Genomic DNA, 14,112 nt, shown 5'->3' with positions numbered 1-14,112 from the left:
TACACAAAGAATAATAAAAAGAAAAAGATCGAAAAGAAGAGAAAGAATACAAGATCCTCTCTCATAACTTTTATCCCATATAGAAAAAGGGGAGCCCTCCCAGCTGTTACCTGGGAGCACCTCTCTCTTCTCCCAGTCTCTCACCCTGGGAGAGCTCTTCATTGCCACACATATATTTGCATATCTGAGATGGACTGGTGACAGTACATAGCACACAGTTCAGCAAGTTTTTTGCAGCCCTCCATAATCACAGCCTGAATTTTACAGATGTTTTCATTGGCTCTTCCTTGATGTTAGTGGAAGGCGTGCCAAACCAAACCTATTTATTTCAGGTATCATATAAACACACTTCAGTTCACAAGCTAATGTGCACTGCTGAGAGTTTAGAAGAGCTACATTTCTAAGATCTTGCAAATAAGGTTACTTTGCTGTCTTTCCCCCCTTCCCCAAACTCCTGATGGTTCTGGAAATAACTGTGCTAGTCCTAGAGCAGTCTTTGGACCCGTGTAAGCAAAATTAAGTTCTCTGGGAGCAAAAGAATAAAAAAGGAATAGGCAATTGAGGCAGAGTGGCCAAGCTGGAAAACTATACAACAGGTGCCAATTAAAGTGTGCGCATGCTCAAGATTCAGAGCCATTAAACAGGCAAGAATCATTTTGAAATGAGTAGTGGTAGGAGTAGGAGGAGTGGAGATCAGTGCATCTGATCTACAAAATATCCTATGCAAATAAGTGCAGCCTAAGTAAATGGGTTAGATCTCAGCATTTCAGAGGCCAGCATGGTAAAATCTTGCTTGAAAAGTAATATATCATTTAACAAATATCCCAGTTAATCCAAAAAGAAGGCATACCTTTCACAGTTGTGGCCAGAGGTATGATCACGGCAATTGAAACACTGTCCGCTGTACGGGTCACAATCATCCGCATGACCATTGCACTGGCAGGGCTGGCAGCTTGGAAATCCCCAGTAACCAGGCAGGCATCTGTCACACTGACGGCCATATATTCCATGGAAACAGTGGCACTGACCAGTCTCCGGGTGGCAGAAAGCATTAACTGATGCTTGGACATGACACTCACAAGCTAAAAAGAACATAGGTATCCATCTTGAATGATACTGAAACTGGATACATTGCTTACATTCATGAAATTATGATGACACTAGGACATGAAGCCTCAAATTACTTAAAAATAAAATATTTGGAGAGTGAAGGTTGTATTTTTTTAAAGGATTCTTACAGATGTATAGTGAAACAAAGGGGATCAAAGGATTTTCCTTCTTCCTTTCAATCAAACTTACTGGGTAAGGGTTAAACAGCAGCAACATATGACGTTTTGATTAGAATAAAGCAGCAACGTACGTTTGCATCCACTAGGCCCGAATCCAAAAGTGCCTGGAGCACATCTGTCGCATCTTCTTCCAACAACATTTGGCCGACACTGGCAATGGCCTCCATTAGGGTCACAAACAGAACTTAATGAGCCTTGTGGGTCACACTGGCAAGCTGAAAGAGGGAAAGACACAGGTTTTGTAGGAGTGGCAAATGCACAAGTGTGGACCATCTTGGCAGCAATAGTATTATGCAAGGTGCCAATGGGTTAGTAAAGAACTGATCTGCATAAACCTGACTGGACAGATATTAAATATTATTTCTGATTAAGATGATGATAATAATTTCATTTATGAATCACTTATATATATATTTACCCGGGGTCCTGTCTTCTATCAATGGGGTTATTCAGATGCTAAGTTTAACAGGGGCTGGGAAAACTGTTGCCCTGCGAGTGGTGTTGGACTACAACTCCCCTCATAAACTGGACATGCAAGCCGGAATAATGGAGTCCAACAACACCTGGATGGCTACCTATTTTGGTAGTAAACATGGCTACTGCCTTTTCCTCCTAGTTAACCCCAATGCCAGTTTGTGAAATTTAGTTCAATAATCAGTTACACCTACTTACCTAATGCTGTCTCATGCAGCAAGGCTGAGATGCTAAAAATTATGTTCCTGCAAACATCAGTCATGGGTGTTTTAACAACACTCCTGCTGTTCTCCAGGCACCGGTATCTCTGAAAGGCTTCCCAGGCACTGTTAGTCGTCACATCATCACCTCTGCCTCCAACTGAGAATATGTCCAGGGATTTGCAAAAAGGCATGAGAACAAGCTGTGGGTTGATTTTAACATGGCAGAATTACTATTTAGATCTGTAGCCAATCTGTATTTGTGTTTTTTTGTGTGTGTTTTTCCTTGTTGTATAAATAAATTAAAAAAAAAAAAAAAGATCTGTAGCCAAACCTTGTAGAAGAAGAAGAAGAAGAGGAGTTTGGATTTGATATCCCGCCTTTCACTCCCTTTAAGGAGTCTCAAAGCGGCTAACATTCTCCTTTCCCTTCCTCCCCCACAACAAACACTCTGTGAGGTGAGTGGGGCTGAGAGACTTCAAGGAAGTGTGACTGGCCCAAGGTCACCCAGCAGCTGCATGTGGAGGAGCGGAGACGCGAACCCGGTTCCCCAGATTAGGAGTCTACCGCTCTTAACCACTACACCACACTGGCTCTTGTACAGTGCCATGCGATATTGTTAGAAAAAGAAATCTACAATAGTTTAAAAATTAAGATGGTTGATCATTAATATGCACAGTGTCTCCTAAAAATGCTTTCCAAGGAGTGTTTAGGGCAGTGGTGGCCAAACTTGGCCCTCCAGCTGTTTTGGGACTACAATGCCCACCATCCCTGGCCACTGGGCCTGTGAGCTAGGGATGATGGGAGTTGTAGTCCAAAAACAGCTGGAGGGCCAAGTTTGACCACCACTGGTTTAGGGGCACAAAAGAGCTACTACATAAGCAGCAGTGTGTTTTGCTTTCCCTCCCTCAACCAACACTGTTGGCGACAGTTCCCAAAGTTTCCCCTGACACACAAGATGTTCTTAAGGAAAGTTATAAGTGGGGGAAGGGGAAGCACAACCCATCCCTTCCTATGCTCACAGCTTTCTGAGCGAAGTGCAATGGAACTGATTCTCCTGCCCCTTTCACCTGCTGGCACTCAGCAAGGCACGCAGCATTCCAGGCACACCACAATAAATCACAGCCATTGCCCCTGAGCCTTTCCTTCTCTCATGGGGAGAAATTGTTCACACTGCTTCTCTCAAGGCTGCCCCTGCTTGCAGTCTACTTGTGCTAAAATTCTGTGCTCCTGGAGAGGAAGTACCATGCATGTAGTTTTATTTAACTGGGTAAAGTTTCAAACTATGTAAACAGATTTTTATTTAAACATGCACTTACAGAATCTATGAGTGTGTATGGATTTTCCACCTCCGTATCATGGGAGTACTGTGGCAGCTCCAGACGAACCGTGTAATTCAGACCCTTTTCAAAGCATATTGGGTGTGGAAGGACTACGTATCTGCAAGACCAGGACGGACACAACGTTCATGTAGAGAAGGGTACATTGGAGATAAAACAATGGGATGTTAAAACAACAAATGATTAGACTAAGATTGTTGATTATGTGGAATCAAACCTTTCCTTCTCCCTCTGCCTCCCATCATATCTTCATTGCTCCTTTGTTTATCCTTCTGTTTTGATACTCACCTTGAACCAGGAGATAATGATACGTCCTGGTTGTCATCATCAGGAACTGTATTGCCACATCTGCTGCTGGTTGGAATCTTGTCTGGGCGAAATACGGTGATGACAGCTTTCTCCCATTGATCTGGTAACTGGAAAAAATAGCACACATTAACATATTTTCTTTGCTGAGCAGTAATCAAAGTTCTCTCCATGGAGATGAACCATTTTTTCCCCTGATGCAGGAATTGGGACTGTATTAGCAACCATGATAAGCTGCTATAAGTACATTGAAGGAATTCTCACTGGACAGTGGGATACACTTCTGAGTAAACGTGCTACATGTAACTATCTCTGCTACCTATAGCAAACAAACACCAGATTTTATCCAGTATAAATGGCAGTTAAAAGGGTAAAGGACCCCTGACAGTTATGTCCAGTCGCAGACGACTCTAGGATTGTGGCGCTCATCTCACTTTACAGGCCGAGGGAGCCGACGTTTCTCCGCAGAGTTTTTTGGGTCATGTGGCCGGCATGACTAAGCCACTTCTGGCGAAACCAGAGCAGCACACGTAAACACCATTTACCTTCCCACTGGAGCGGTACCTATTTATCTTCTTGCACTTTGATGTGCTTTTGAACTGCTAGGTTGGCAGGAGCTGGGACCGAGCAACGGGAGCTCACCCCATTGCGGGGATTCAAACCACTGACCTTCTGATCAGCAAGCCCAAGAGGCTCAGTGGTATAGACCACAGTGTCACCCGCGTCCCCTTTAATTGGTTAATAATTTATAATTAATATTCTATAGTTTATAATCTATAAATAGGTCTGGACATTTTCTGAACCTCTGCAAATAGGAGGAGGAACATCTTAGGCTGGGTGGGGGAGGGGGAAAATAAAATAAAGTTTCAGCCCTCATAGTATCTTAGATAAATCTAAAAAGAGAAGAAAATAAATTCTATGCTTCTGCATTTCTGAACTCTGCATGATTATATGCACTTGACTCCTTTCCCTTACTCATACACCACAACTGCTGTTTATTTACTCATCTTTCTCCTCATAACAGCATACTACTCCGTGCAGAATATAGAAATAAAATGCTAAATAGATGAAAATTTGGAATATTTAGGCAAAATAGGAACAAAAGGAACAGTCACTTTCACCACGTGTGCAGAGGTCTATTGTTAACGATGAACACTTGAGAGATTATTATGCCTAATGTAGACTTAAGTGCTGTTAAAATAGCCACTGGGATATCTGTGACCTTAAGACAAAAGAAAAGCAAGCCACATCAACCTATATAGACAGGCTTTTAACCTTCTTGAAAACTCTAACCCTCAGATTCAACACTATGAAAGATCATGGGTCTAGCGTAGGTATTTACCTGTGGTTCATAGCGAATCAGAACTTCATACTCCATAGAGTAAGGAATATTGTCTATGTAGAATTCCAGAAATGCTCCTTCAGGAACTCTCACAAATCCTATTCCAGTCCATGAAGGTATGCGGTCCTGGGAATACTGACGTTCAACTATGCTCACTCCCTGTGGAACAGAATCAGGAGTTATTACATATTATTTTAAGTTGGCGCATGCACCTTCTAAGAATTGAAGGGAAAGACACAGTAGAAGAGTGGCACTACAGGTTATTTTGACCTTAATTTCTTCTTGCTTCCTATTCCTATTTGCTGACAAATGTTTTTGTTTACATCTTCTCCTACATTTACATGGGCCACTTCATTGAGATAAAGTATACTGCACAAATTTACTTCTGTTTAGCGTAATGAGACGTGAAGTGTAAAAATCACTTGTATTATTAACCACTTTATCAGGCATAATATAACTGTAAACAGAAATGCCTAATGTTTATGAAAAAACTAAAGCCAGGAATCTTCAGCTGCAGCATAGTTGCAATATCTGACGGTTTCAGGAAGATACTTTGCCTAACATAAATGGAATGAGCGTCCTAAACAAGAAGCTAGACTTAGCAAGCGATGTTCAACTTCGATAGACACACAATTATGCTTTAATACATACTTTTTTAAAAATCTTATACCATTAATATTAACCTTTACTCTGTTTAGACACATCTTTCCACCCTTGCTCTCTGTACCTTTTTCTTTCTCTCCCTCTTTCCAAAACATGGTCATTCAAGATGGCTGCTGGTATGAACCAGTTGTGAGTTAGAACCTACCAGCTGAAGGCCAGTGTTCTAGATGAACCTGCCTCTAAGCAGACCCTGGCTCTGGTACATGCCCCATATACCTTCTCAGTGTAGACTGCTGGAACTCATAACCATCAAGGTCCAGTGGCCAACTCTCTAGTGGCCCATTAGCACACTTGTATTTATTTACTTTTATTTTCACACTGTCTTTCCTAAACAGATTACCTAAGACAGCTCATATTTATTTCAGACCATGTCTGGTAGGTGTAGTTAAAAAAAAAAAAGTAAAGGTAAAAGACCCCTGGATGGTTAAGTCCAGTTCAAAGGTGACTATGGGGTGCGGCGCTCATCTCACTTCCAGGCGGAGGGAACTGATGTTTGCCCACAGACAGCTTTCTGGGGCATGTGGCCAGCATGACTAAACCGCTTCTGGTGCAACAGAACACCATAACAGAAGCCAGAGTGCACAGAAATGCTGTTTACCTTCCCGCCACAGCAGTACCTATTTATCTACTTGCACTGGCGTGCTTTCAAACTGCTAGATTGGCAGGAGCTGGGACAATGCAGCAGGAGCTCACCCCGTTGCGGGGATTCAAACTACTGACCTTCCAATTAGCAAGCCCAAGAGGCTCGGTGGTTTAGACCACCCGCGTCTCTCGGTAGGTATAGTGTAAAACCAACAAGCTAGAAACAGAACAGAATACCGTACATGGAAATATCACAGCATTAGAAAAGGGCCTGTGGAAGTTTAACTGAGTAGGTACTCACAGGGCCAAAGATGCCTTCCTCAGCCTCATAGACATAATGATCTAAAGAAATGAAAAAATACCCCGGTTCCACTTCATTGCACTGGCGGCCAATCATATGAGGCCTGCAATGACACTGACCAGATTCACTCGAGCAGCTGAAAAAGATAACGCATTTATATTGCAATCTTCTAAAAGCAAATACAGACAGACAACGTTAAAAGAACGTATAAGCATTCAATGCACAGAAGTAAATTAGGGTTGAGAATAGGATCCACTGACACTGTAGCAATACAACCTGAATCGCTGGGGGTTGGACCAGATGGCCCTCATTCAAAGTCCCTTCCAAGTCTACAATTATATCATTCTATAAACCATCACAAATTGTACTGCTAAGTCCCACCACTGTTTGCACGGCACAGGGAGATACCCTGGCACAGATGTTTAGATTCAAATACAAGTGCATTTTCTTGCATATGAGTCAGCTTAAAACTTTGGGGGCAGAATACAAATTATGGCAGAGGGGAAAATCCCGTGGGGAAAAACTGTTGTAATTAAACATTGTTCCTTCCTGTGAAATTTCAGTATTTATCCCAGATAGATTTTAACAAGTACCCTATGGTTGAACAACAACTCCATCCTTTGTTTTGCTTCCCATGTATTTTCCCAACATTCAAAATCACAAGTTAGGATTCCAACCCAGATGTGCATTTCAGGTGCTGTATCAAGACACCATGATCTATGCTGGATAAACCTGCAGTTAGAATCTTTTTGGAATACCGGCAATACCTTCTATCCTTCCTGACACTGTTGTAAAAATAGAAAACAGGCTTTTAAGAATAGGCATCTCAACTGCAGCAGTTTTAAAGCAGAACCTTCAGGATGAATGAGCCCATTCTCTTGGGAGACAAAAAGGAAAAGCGAATTGGCTTGACTTCTGCTAGTGGGCAACACCCACTTTCAGATGGTTTTGCAATCAGTGTCATTAACATTCAAAGGGTAGGCAGCTTCGTGGTTCTATCAAACAATTTTAATAGTACTTCTGAGGACATCTGATACTTGCATGGGAAAACAAATAACTAGGGGCCAACAACAGGGGTACAAACATGAGCCTGCTGGAATTATCTTCTTCGGGATTACTTCAGACAGATTGGCAAGTAAGTTTGAAATGACAGACAGATTTGTGTTGATGTAATTTGATTGTGCAATAGTTATTTTCCAAGTGTGAACTAACTAACTGAACAAAATTAAGAAAAAAACAGGACATTTACTTGGCCCTTGAGGTTATCTAAGTGCAATCAGATCTTCAGCTCATGCATTCCTCCTCCTTTCCATTCAACACATGTAGAAGTGAGTAACTAAACAGGAAAGCTTTAAATGATTATCTAACTATCTAGAGACAGAGCTGGGAAACATCCTGGCTGGCAACTTGGCCACCGGCAGATTGTATTCAGCCATGCTTAGAGAAGACCTACTGAAATTTATGGAATTTAAGTTAGCCATGACCTAGGCAAGAGCTACGCTACTCAAAATATGACTAAATTTGGATCCATGCCCTGCCCCTCTCCCATCTGCAAAACAGTGATAAATTTTTTGATGTACTATACAGGGCTGTTGTAAGAATTACTGAGCTAACAATGGTGAAGTGCTTTAAATACTTGAAATTCACTATGTAAACAATAAGTGTTGTTTTTATTATCATTACTGTTTTTAAAAACAGAGGTAAGTTGCAGATGAATCAGGTGCTTCTGAAAAGAAAAGAAAAACCAAGTACCGTATTTTTTCGCTCCATAAGACATACTTTTTTCTTCCTAAAAAGTAAGGGGAAATGTCTGTGCGTCTTATGGAGCGAATGCGTGGTCCCTGGAGCCGAATTGCCCAGGGGCAAAAAGCAGATTATGCTTCTTCTATTTTTTTGAAAGAGGGAAGTGGGTGTTGAAACAAAGCCCTTGATTGCAAGTGATCGGAAGTGAGATAAGGGACACTAGCAATAGAGGGGGGAGGTAAAGACAGCAAACTTGCAAGGAGAGGAGACAGGAAGACTAAATCAATGAGAAGAGAAATTAGAAGAAAAGGAGGACCAAAAAAACTGCTCCAGCTAAGGAAAAGACACTAAGGTAAACAAGAGGGAAGGGAGTGTTGAAAGGAAGCAGCTGATCAGTAGGATCGGGAGAGAGATAAGGGACGCTAGCCATAAAGGAAGCTGCCTGGGAGGGGGGAGGTAAAAGTCCATGCATTGGGTCACCCTAAATTCACCATCAGATCACACAGCATGTCCATGGCTACAGCCTGCATCAAAAAAATCACACACCCACTGTTGCGTGGGGCCGCAATGGTGCAAAAACGTGGTTACAAAGCACGGATCACATGGATTCTCAGGATTTTTGCATTGGGCTACCCCAAACTCACCATCAAATCACATGTCTGTGGCCACAGCAGGAACCACAAAAATCATGCACCCACTGTTTCATTCAGAATAATTTTTTTTCTTGTTTTCCTCTAAAAACTAGGTGCGTCTTATGGTCAGGTGCGTCTTATGGAGCGAAAAATACGGCACATTGCTTCTTTTGAGACTTACTTATTGTTCAGCGCCCCTCCGTGGTCACAATCACACGGTCGGCAACCATCCATATCATTGCTCAAGCCCCAGTGTTCAGGCTGCAAGGGAAGATTTAGGCTGTTACTGGTATAACAGGATGTTGCGAAACTCAAGCATAGTTCAAGCTCAAGGTTGTGCAAAAAGGTGAACATGTCCAAGGCTAACACCAATGAGTAATGGCAGAACTATCTGCTTCCTTAAGCTATGTGGGGTAGTGGCTAAGATTGGCAAGAGCCAGGTTCAACTATCTGCTCAGCTGTTAAGTCACAAACTCTCACCATAAACTACCTCACAGGGATGTTGTGAGAATAAATGACTGGGGGAGGAGTTCCTGATGGAACTTCAGGAAGTCATAGCCAGGAAGCTGCTGATCAGCTTTGACATGAGGATGGGACACTGCAAGCAGAGGGGTCACAGCCCCAATCACTGTTATTGGCTTTGGTCTTTTGGTGTTACAGAGAGCCTGTGCGTTAGGGGCAGGCCTAGCACCTTTGGCTGCCCATGTGATTTAACAGTTCAGGCAGCTGAGACCCAAGCAGGATGTCACAGTCCTAATAATTTGGCATTCCAAAACAAATGTATGCAACTTTTGTGGATTTAAATACTGTACCATGAAGTATCGAGAATGCCCTTTAGGCTTTTGAGTAGAGGAGCTTAGTGTTGCAAATCAGTTTGATTATTTTGAAGTTTTAAAATGAAGCTTACCAGACAAATGACATTTGTCGCTTTATTTGGAAAGGTTTTTTTAAAAAAATATATATGTGCGCACACACAATAAAAGCTCTGTTCTTTTAAGCAAGGCGACTTACCAGACACTGATCACAACGTCTTCCTGTAACAAGACGTTTACAATAGCAGCTTCCTGTATCTGAGTCACAAGGATTCCCTCCAGGAATTGTGCCCAAAGGATTACATTCACAAGCTATATTAGGAAGTATAAGTAAATAAATCAGGATATAGTTGTTTAAGTTATAAATTTGCACAGCATTTAATACAAATATTTACATCAACACTATCCCTCATTTTTCACTGCAGACTTACTGACAAATAGCTTTTCTCTCTTACCCAGCTCACAAAAACACATTCACACACCATCCTGTGTATAAGTAAAGACAAGGAGACAGATGTATTGCCTGTTGACCAAAGGTCATACTGAACAATACAAAACAAAAACAAAAAACCTGTCAACATAACCTACAGTCAGTGATAAAAAATAGCACAAACAACAAAACAAAAGCTGTGAAGTAGAAGCGTATACCATAAATTGAAATCCTACAGTTAGAAATTTTGTGGCGTTTTCTAAGGCTCACAGCTGGCTCCACAGTGTGGCAAGACTGGCAATTTCCCAGGTCCCCAGGACCAGAAAAACGGCCCATCACCCTAACAGTGTTAACCTTGCACAGAGTATTCAATATGGTTGGCTGAAGCCTATGAGAATTCTCAGTCTGCATGCACATACCCCTCAACTGCCCCAATTAAATCAGGATTTCCTGTTTCACAGGGGCCTCAGCCTCGAAAGACATGGGGTGTGATCTCATGAGGGTCATGTGACTTGCATGGGAGAGCGTTACAGTAGACACACATTCCGGTTTTCTGCGGCAATCTGTTTGAGGGTATGCATCATCTGCCTCTTCCAAGTTAGGACTCCAAATGTGGGTGCTGTGGGGCCCTCAAAGTTCTAGAGCCAGCACTGCTAAGCAATCATTTATAAGGGCATTGTAATTAAATATAACCCAGTAAAAAGCAAAATGCAAGAAGTCTGATATATTTGAAGTGAGTCATTTAAATTTAATACAACCCTCTGCCCCCAAACGCTCAAGTGCTTATAGACCATCCCAGCACCTTTGCACTTGTTGGCCAGAATACTGAAAGGTGATGGGTTTCCCCCTCCGCTGTGCAAAGAACAAGATAAGAGACTTCTGTTGCTTGGAAAACAAAACAAATAAAAACAGAAAACAGCCCTTGTATCCCCACACCAAAATTAAATTTGAACGTACAGGAAAGGCCAGGAAAGTAAACAATGCAAGATAATATGAATTTATACCTTCCTGATCCTCTATGTCAGTAAAATACACACACACACACACACACACACACACACACACACACAATGGCAGGCAGGACAGGCAATGTATTTACAAATAAAACATATAGCTCTAAACTTAATAAGATTCAGTTAACATGATCAGTGAGGTGCAGCATTAGAAACACTCCTCTTGCTCAAAACTACAAAGTGGCTTCTTTTTGTTTTACTTACACAGACAACCAAGTGGATTATCTGAACTTAATCCATAGAATCCTTCCTTGCAGAAATCACAGCGCTCCCCTTCCACGTATAATTTGCAACGGCACTGTCCGGCAATAAGGCCAGTTGAGTAGTCAGTGTAGCGATCACATACCCCGCCATCCTGGGAGCCAATTGGATCACAGTTGCATGCTAAAAGAAATAGCAGCTCTTTACTATGTAATTATAGCTACTGGGCAGGAAGCATATATTATAGCCAAATACAACACCAATTCCATTTCCCGAAAATTCTGTCATCAAAGCCTCCCACTGTCTGAAGCTGCTGTGCCCCACCAAATGGCAAATAGCTTTCCCATTTAGCCAAAATCTTATGCTATACCACTTTGAATACAGGAGCCTCTGCTATTACAAATCAGTACACATAAGTGGTCATATTCAGAGCAGACCCAATGAAATGAATGGACTTAAATTAGCCATGCCTATTGATTTACTCTGACTGTGGCCTACATCAAATGTAACCCACAATGTTTCTGGAACATGCACTAAGTCTTCCCTTTGTACATTTTAGGATAAAAAAGAACTACAAAGTTTTATCTATTATTTCAGAATCACACTCATTTATCTTAACAAGCTGTCAACTACACTTTGGAGACAATGTACTTACGTTCACAAATGTTGGGGTCCCGAATATCTTTCTCTGGATGCTGGAAGTAGAAGGGTTTGCACTGCTCACAATTACGCCCCACCGTGTTGTGCTGACAGTCATCACACACTCCACCGCTGGTATTTCCAGTTGCCATGTACACGGCCATGTCAAAGTGGCACTGTGCAGAGTGTTCGTTGCAATTGCATTCTAGGATAAAGATAAACGGGGGGACGCAGGTGGCGCTGTGGGTTAAAGCCTCAGCACCTAGGACTTGCCGATCGAAAGGTCGGCGGTTCGAATCCCTGCGGCGGGGTGCGCTCCCGCTGCTCGGTCCCAGCGCCTGCCAACCTAGCAGTTCGAAAGCACCTCCGGGTGCAAGTAGATAAATAGGGACCGCTTACCAGCGGGAAGGTAAACGGCGTTTCCGTGTGCGGCTCTGGCTCGCCAGAGCAGCGATGTCACGCTGGCCACGTGACCCGGAAGTGTCTCCGGACAGCGCTGGCCCTGGCCTCTTGAGTGAGATGGGCGCACAACCCCAGAGTCTGTCAAGACTGGCCCGTACGGGCAGGGGTACCTTTACCTTTTTATAAAGATAAACAAACTAATTCTAAGCGACATTCCATTTTTAAAACTAAAATTTCCATCAAACAACTACATTAACTTATTTAGAAAGGAGTGCAGCGGCAGCTGAGTATTTTTATTAGCAACATTGATTAAAAGTTGGGTAATCTGTGAGAAAGCACAGTTTCTCACGAAAGGCTCATCAGACATTAGTACCATAGATTTTACAAAGCAGAATTTAAATTTGTCACACCTACTTTTGCATGCATTGCTGTTGCGACCCTCGGCGGGTCGCCATGGCAAGTCATGGTAAAAGTCCAAGCACTGTTCACAGTTTAGGCCTTTGGTGTTGTGCCTGCACATGCAGTGACCATGGACCTTTCATTTAAAGAGAGAGAGAGAGATTGGAACATACATACAAAGACACAATATATTGAAAATAAAAGCAATGCTCATTTCCTCTCATTGACTAGGGGTTCATATAAAGAAATAGTAGTCTTTGATTGTTGTGAGAATTTCTAGGGACTTTTTTTACAAAAATCCAGCAGCTTGGAAATCATGGAACAAGATGAAGAACAAGTTATTTAATCTTTGACTGGGAAGATGTTGACTGCCAGGACAGCAGTGGCTCCTTTCTCACCTGTCTAATGTAAAAAGGAACTACATGCTGTCCAGAACACCCTTAAAATGAGATGCTAATTTGGCTCTAGGGCCAAATTAGATTGTGACAGCTCAGTTTGTTTAATCCAGTTTATACCAAGCAGCTATATGCAAGCTGTTCTACATCCAAGCTTTTCAGGGACTGGGACATGGTTGTGCTAAACCTCCCCCTTACCCATGGCTACTGATGTCTCATTTACTTTGACCCTCAACAATAATTTAAATTGATAGAAAATCTAGTTTTGCTACCTTTGTTTACGTTGGTAGCTCTCCTCAAGGAGGGAACCTCTTAGAGTCTGAGTGGCAGAATTGTAACCTACCTGATTTTAACACTGCTTGTTATGAAAAATATATAAAGATTTACCATTCCTTCCACCTCTTCATCATATCCATGCACCGGTGCGCACTCACTGGCATGTCCATAACAGAAGCAATTTCCACGGACCACCATGTCATAAATGGCATAATAATATTTTTCTCTGATTTCCATTCTCGAATCCAGAAGGTTGTCTCCCAGTGTGTGCAGTTTGGTAAATTTGATTCTTAAATTTGTGATTTTTAACATATCTGAAAAGCCAAAGATAAATAAAGTAAGGGTGGTGTTGTTTTTTAAAAAAAGAAATTTAGTTTCGTTGCAAGAGACATCTTAAGAATATTTATTATGAAAAACTTATGAGTCTAACAAAGCGTTTCTCAAACTTGGGTCCCCAGCTGTTGTTGGACTACAACTCCCATCATCCCTAGCTAACAGGACCAGCAGTCAGGGATGATGGGAGTTGCACATATTTATCGCCTCCCATTCCCCCATCAACTGCAAGCCATTCCACCAAGCAGTAATGAGCTGGGGGTGGGGGATGCAACAACTGGTGCAACTTAAAGACACCAGCAACCATTGGGGACCTCTTCTCAATTAACTGTTTCCATCC

At 42.2% G+C, this 14,112-nt stretch overlaps 1 protein-coding gene across 5 annotated transcripts in view; it reads right to left on the bottom strand.

Annotated features, from left to right (window-relative positions):
* The window catches only part of LAMB1 (laminin subunit beta 1), a 164,675-nt gene that overhangs the window by 27,316 nt on the left and 123,247 nt on the right, over nucleotides 1-14,112 (bottom strand). For all 5 annotated transcript variants that reach the window (XR_014555822.1, XM_083701269.1, XM_083701268.1 and 2 more), the window contains 13 exons: nucleotides 13,551-13,753; nucleotides 12,784-12,904; nucleotides 11,984-12,172; nucleotides 11,332-11,511; nucleotides 9,884-9,996; nucleotides 9,054-9,133; nucleotides 6,498-6,633; nucleotides 4,952-5,110; nucleotides 3,592-3,719; nucleotides 3,283-3,403; nucleotides 1,962-2,166; nucleotides 1,361-1,504; nucleotides 851-1,082 (listed from right to left, as the gene is read on the bottom strand). Coding sequence is in view for 4 of the 5 variants with exons in the window: in XM_083701269.1 (XP_083557395.1) it covers nucleotides 851-1,082; nucleotides 1,361-1,504; nucleotides 1,962-2,166; nucleotides 3,283-3,403; nucleotides 3,592-3,719; nucleotides 4,952-5,110; nucleotides 6,498-6,633; nucleotides 9,054-9,133; nucleotides 9,884-9,996; nucleotides 11,332-11,511; nucleotides 11,984-12,172; nucleotides 12,784-12,904; nucleotides 13,551-13,753 (2,011 nt within the window). In the remaining variant the exon portion in view is untranslated. The remainder of the gene's footprint in view (nucleotides 1-850; nucleotides 1,083-1,360; nucleotides 1,505-1,961; nucleotides 2,167-3,282; nucleotides 3,404-3,591; nucleotides 3,720-4,951; nucleotides 5,111-6,497; nucleotides 6,634-9,053; nucleotides 9,134-9,883; nucleotides 9,997-11,331; nucleotides 11,512-11,983; nucleotides 12,173-12,783; nucleotides 12,905-13,550; nucleotides 13,754-14,112) is intronic.

The sequence above is a fragment of the Podarcis gaigeae genome (assembly GCF_964106915.1).
Source record: "Podarcis gaigeae genome assembly, chromosome: 10".
In the NCBI taxonomy this organism is placed as follows: Eukaryota; Metazoa; Chordata; class Lepidosauria; order Squamata; family Lacertidae; genus Podarcis; species Podarcis gaigeae.
The sequence above is the reverse complement of the archived record's forward strand: the minus strand, read 5'-3'. Positions and strand labels throughout refer to the sequence as shown.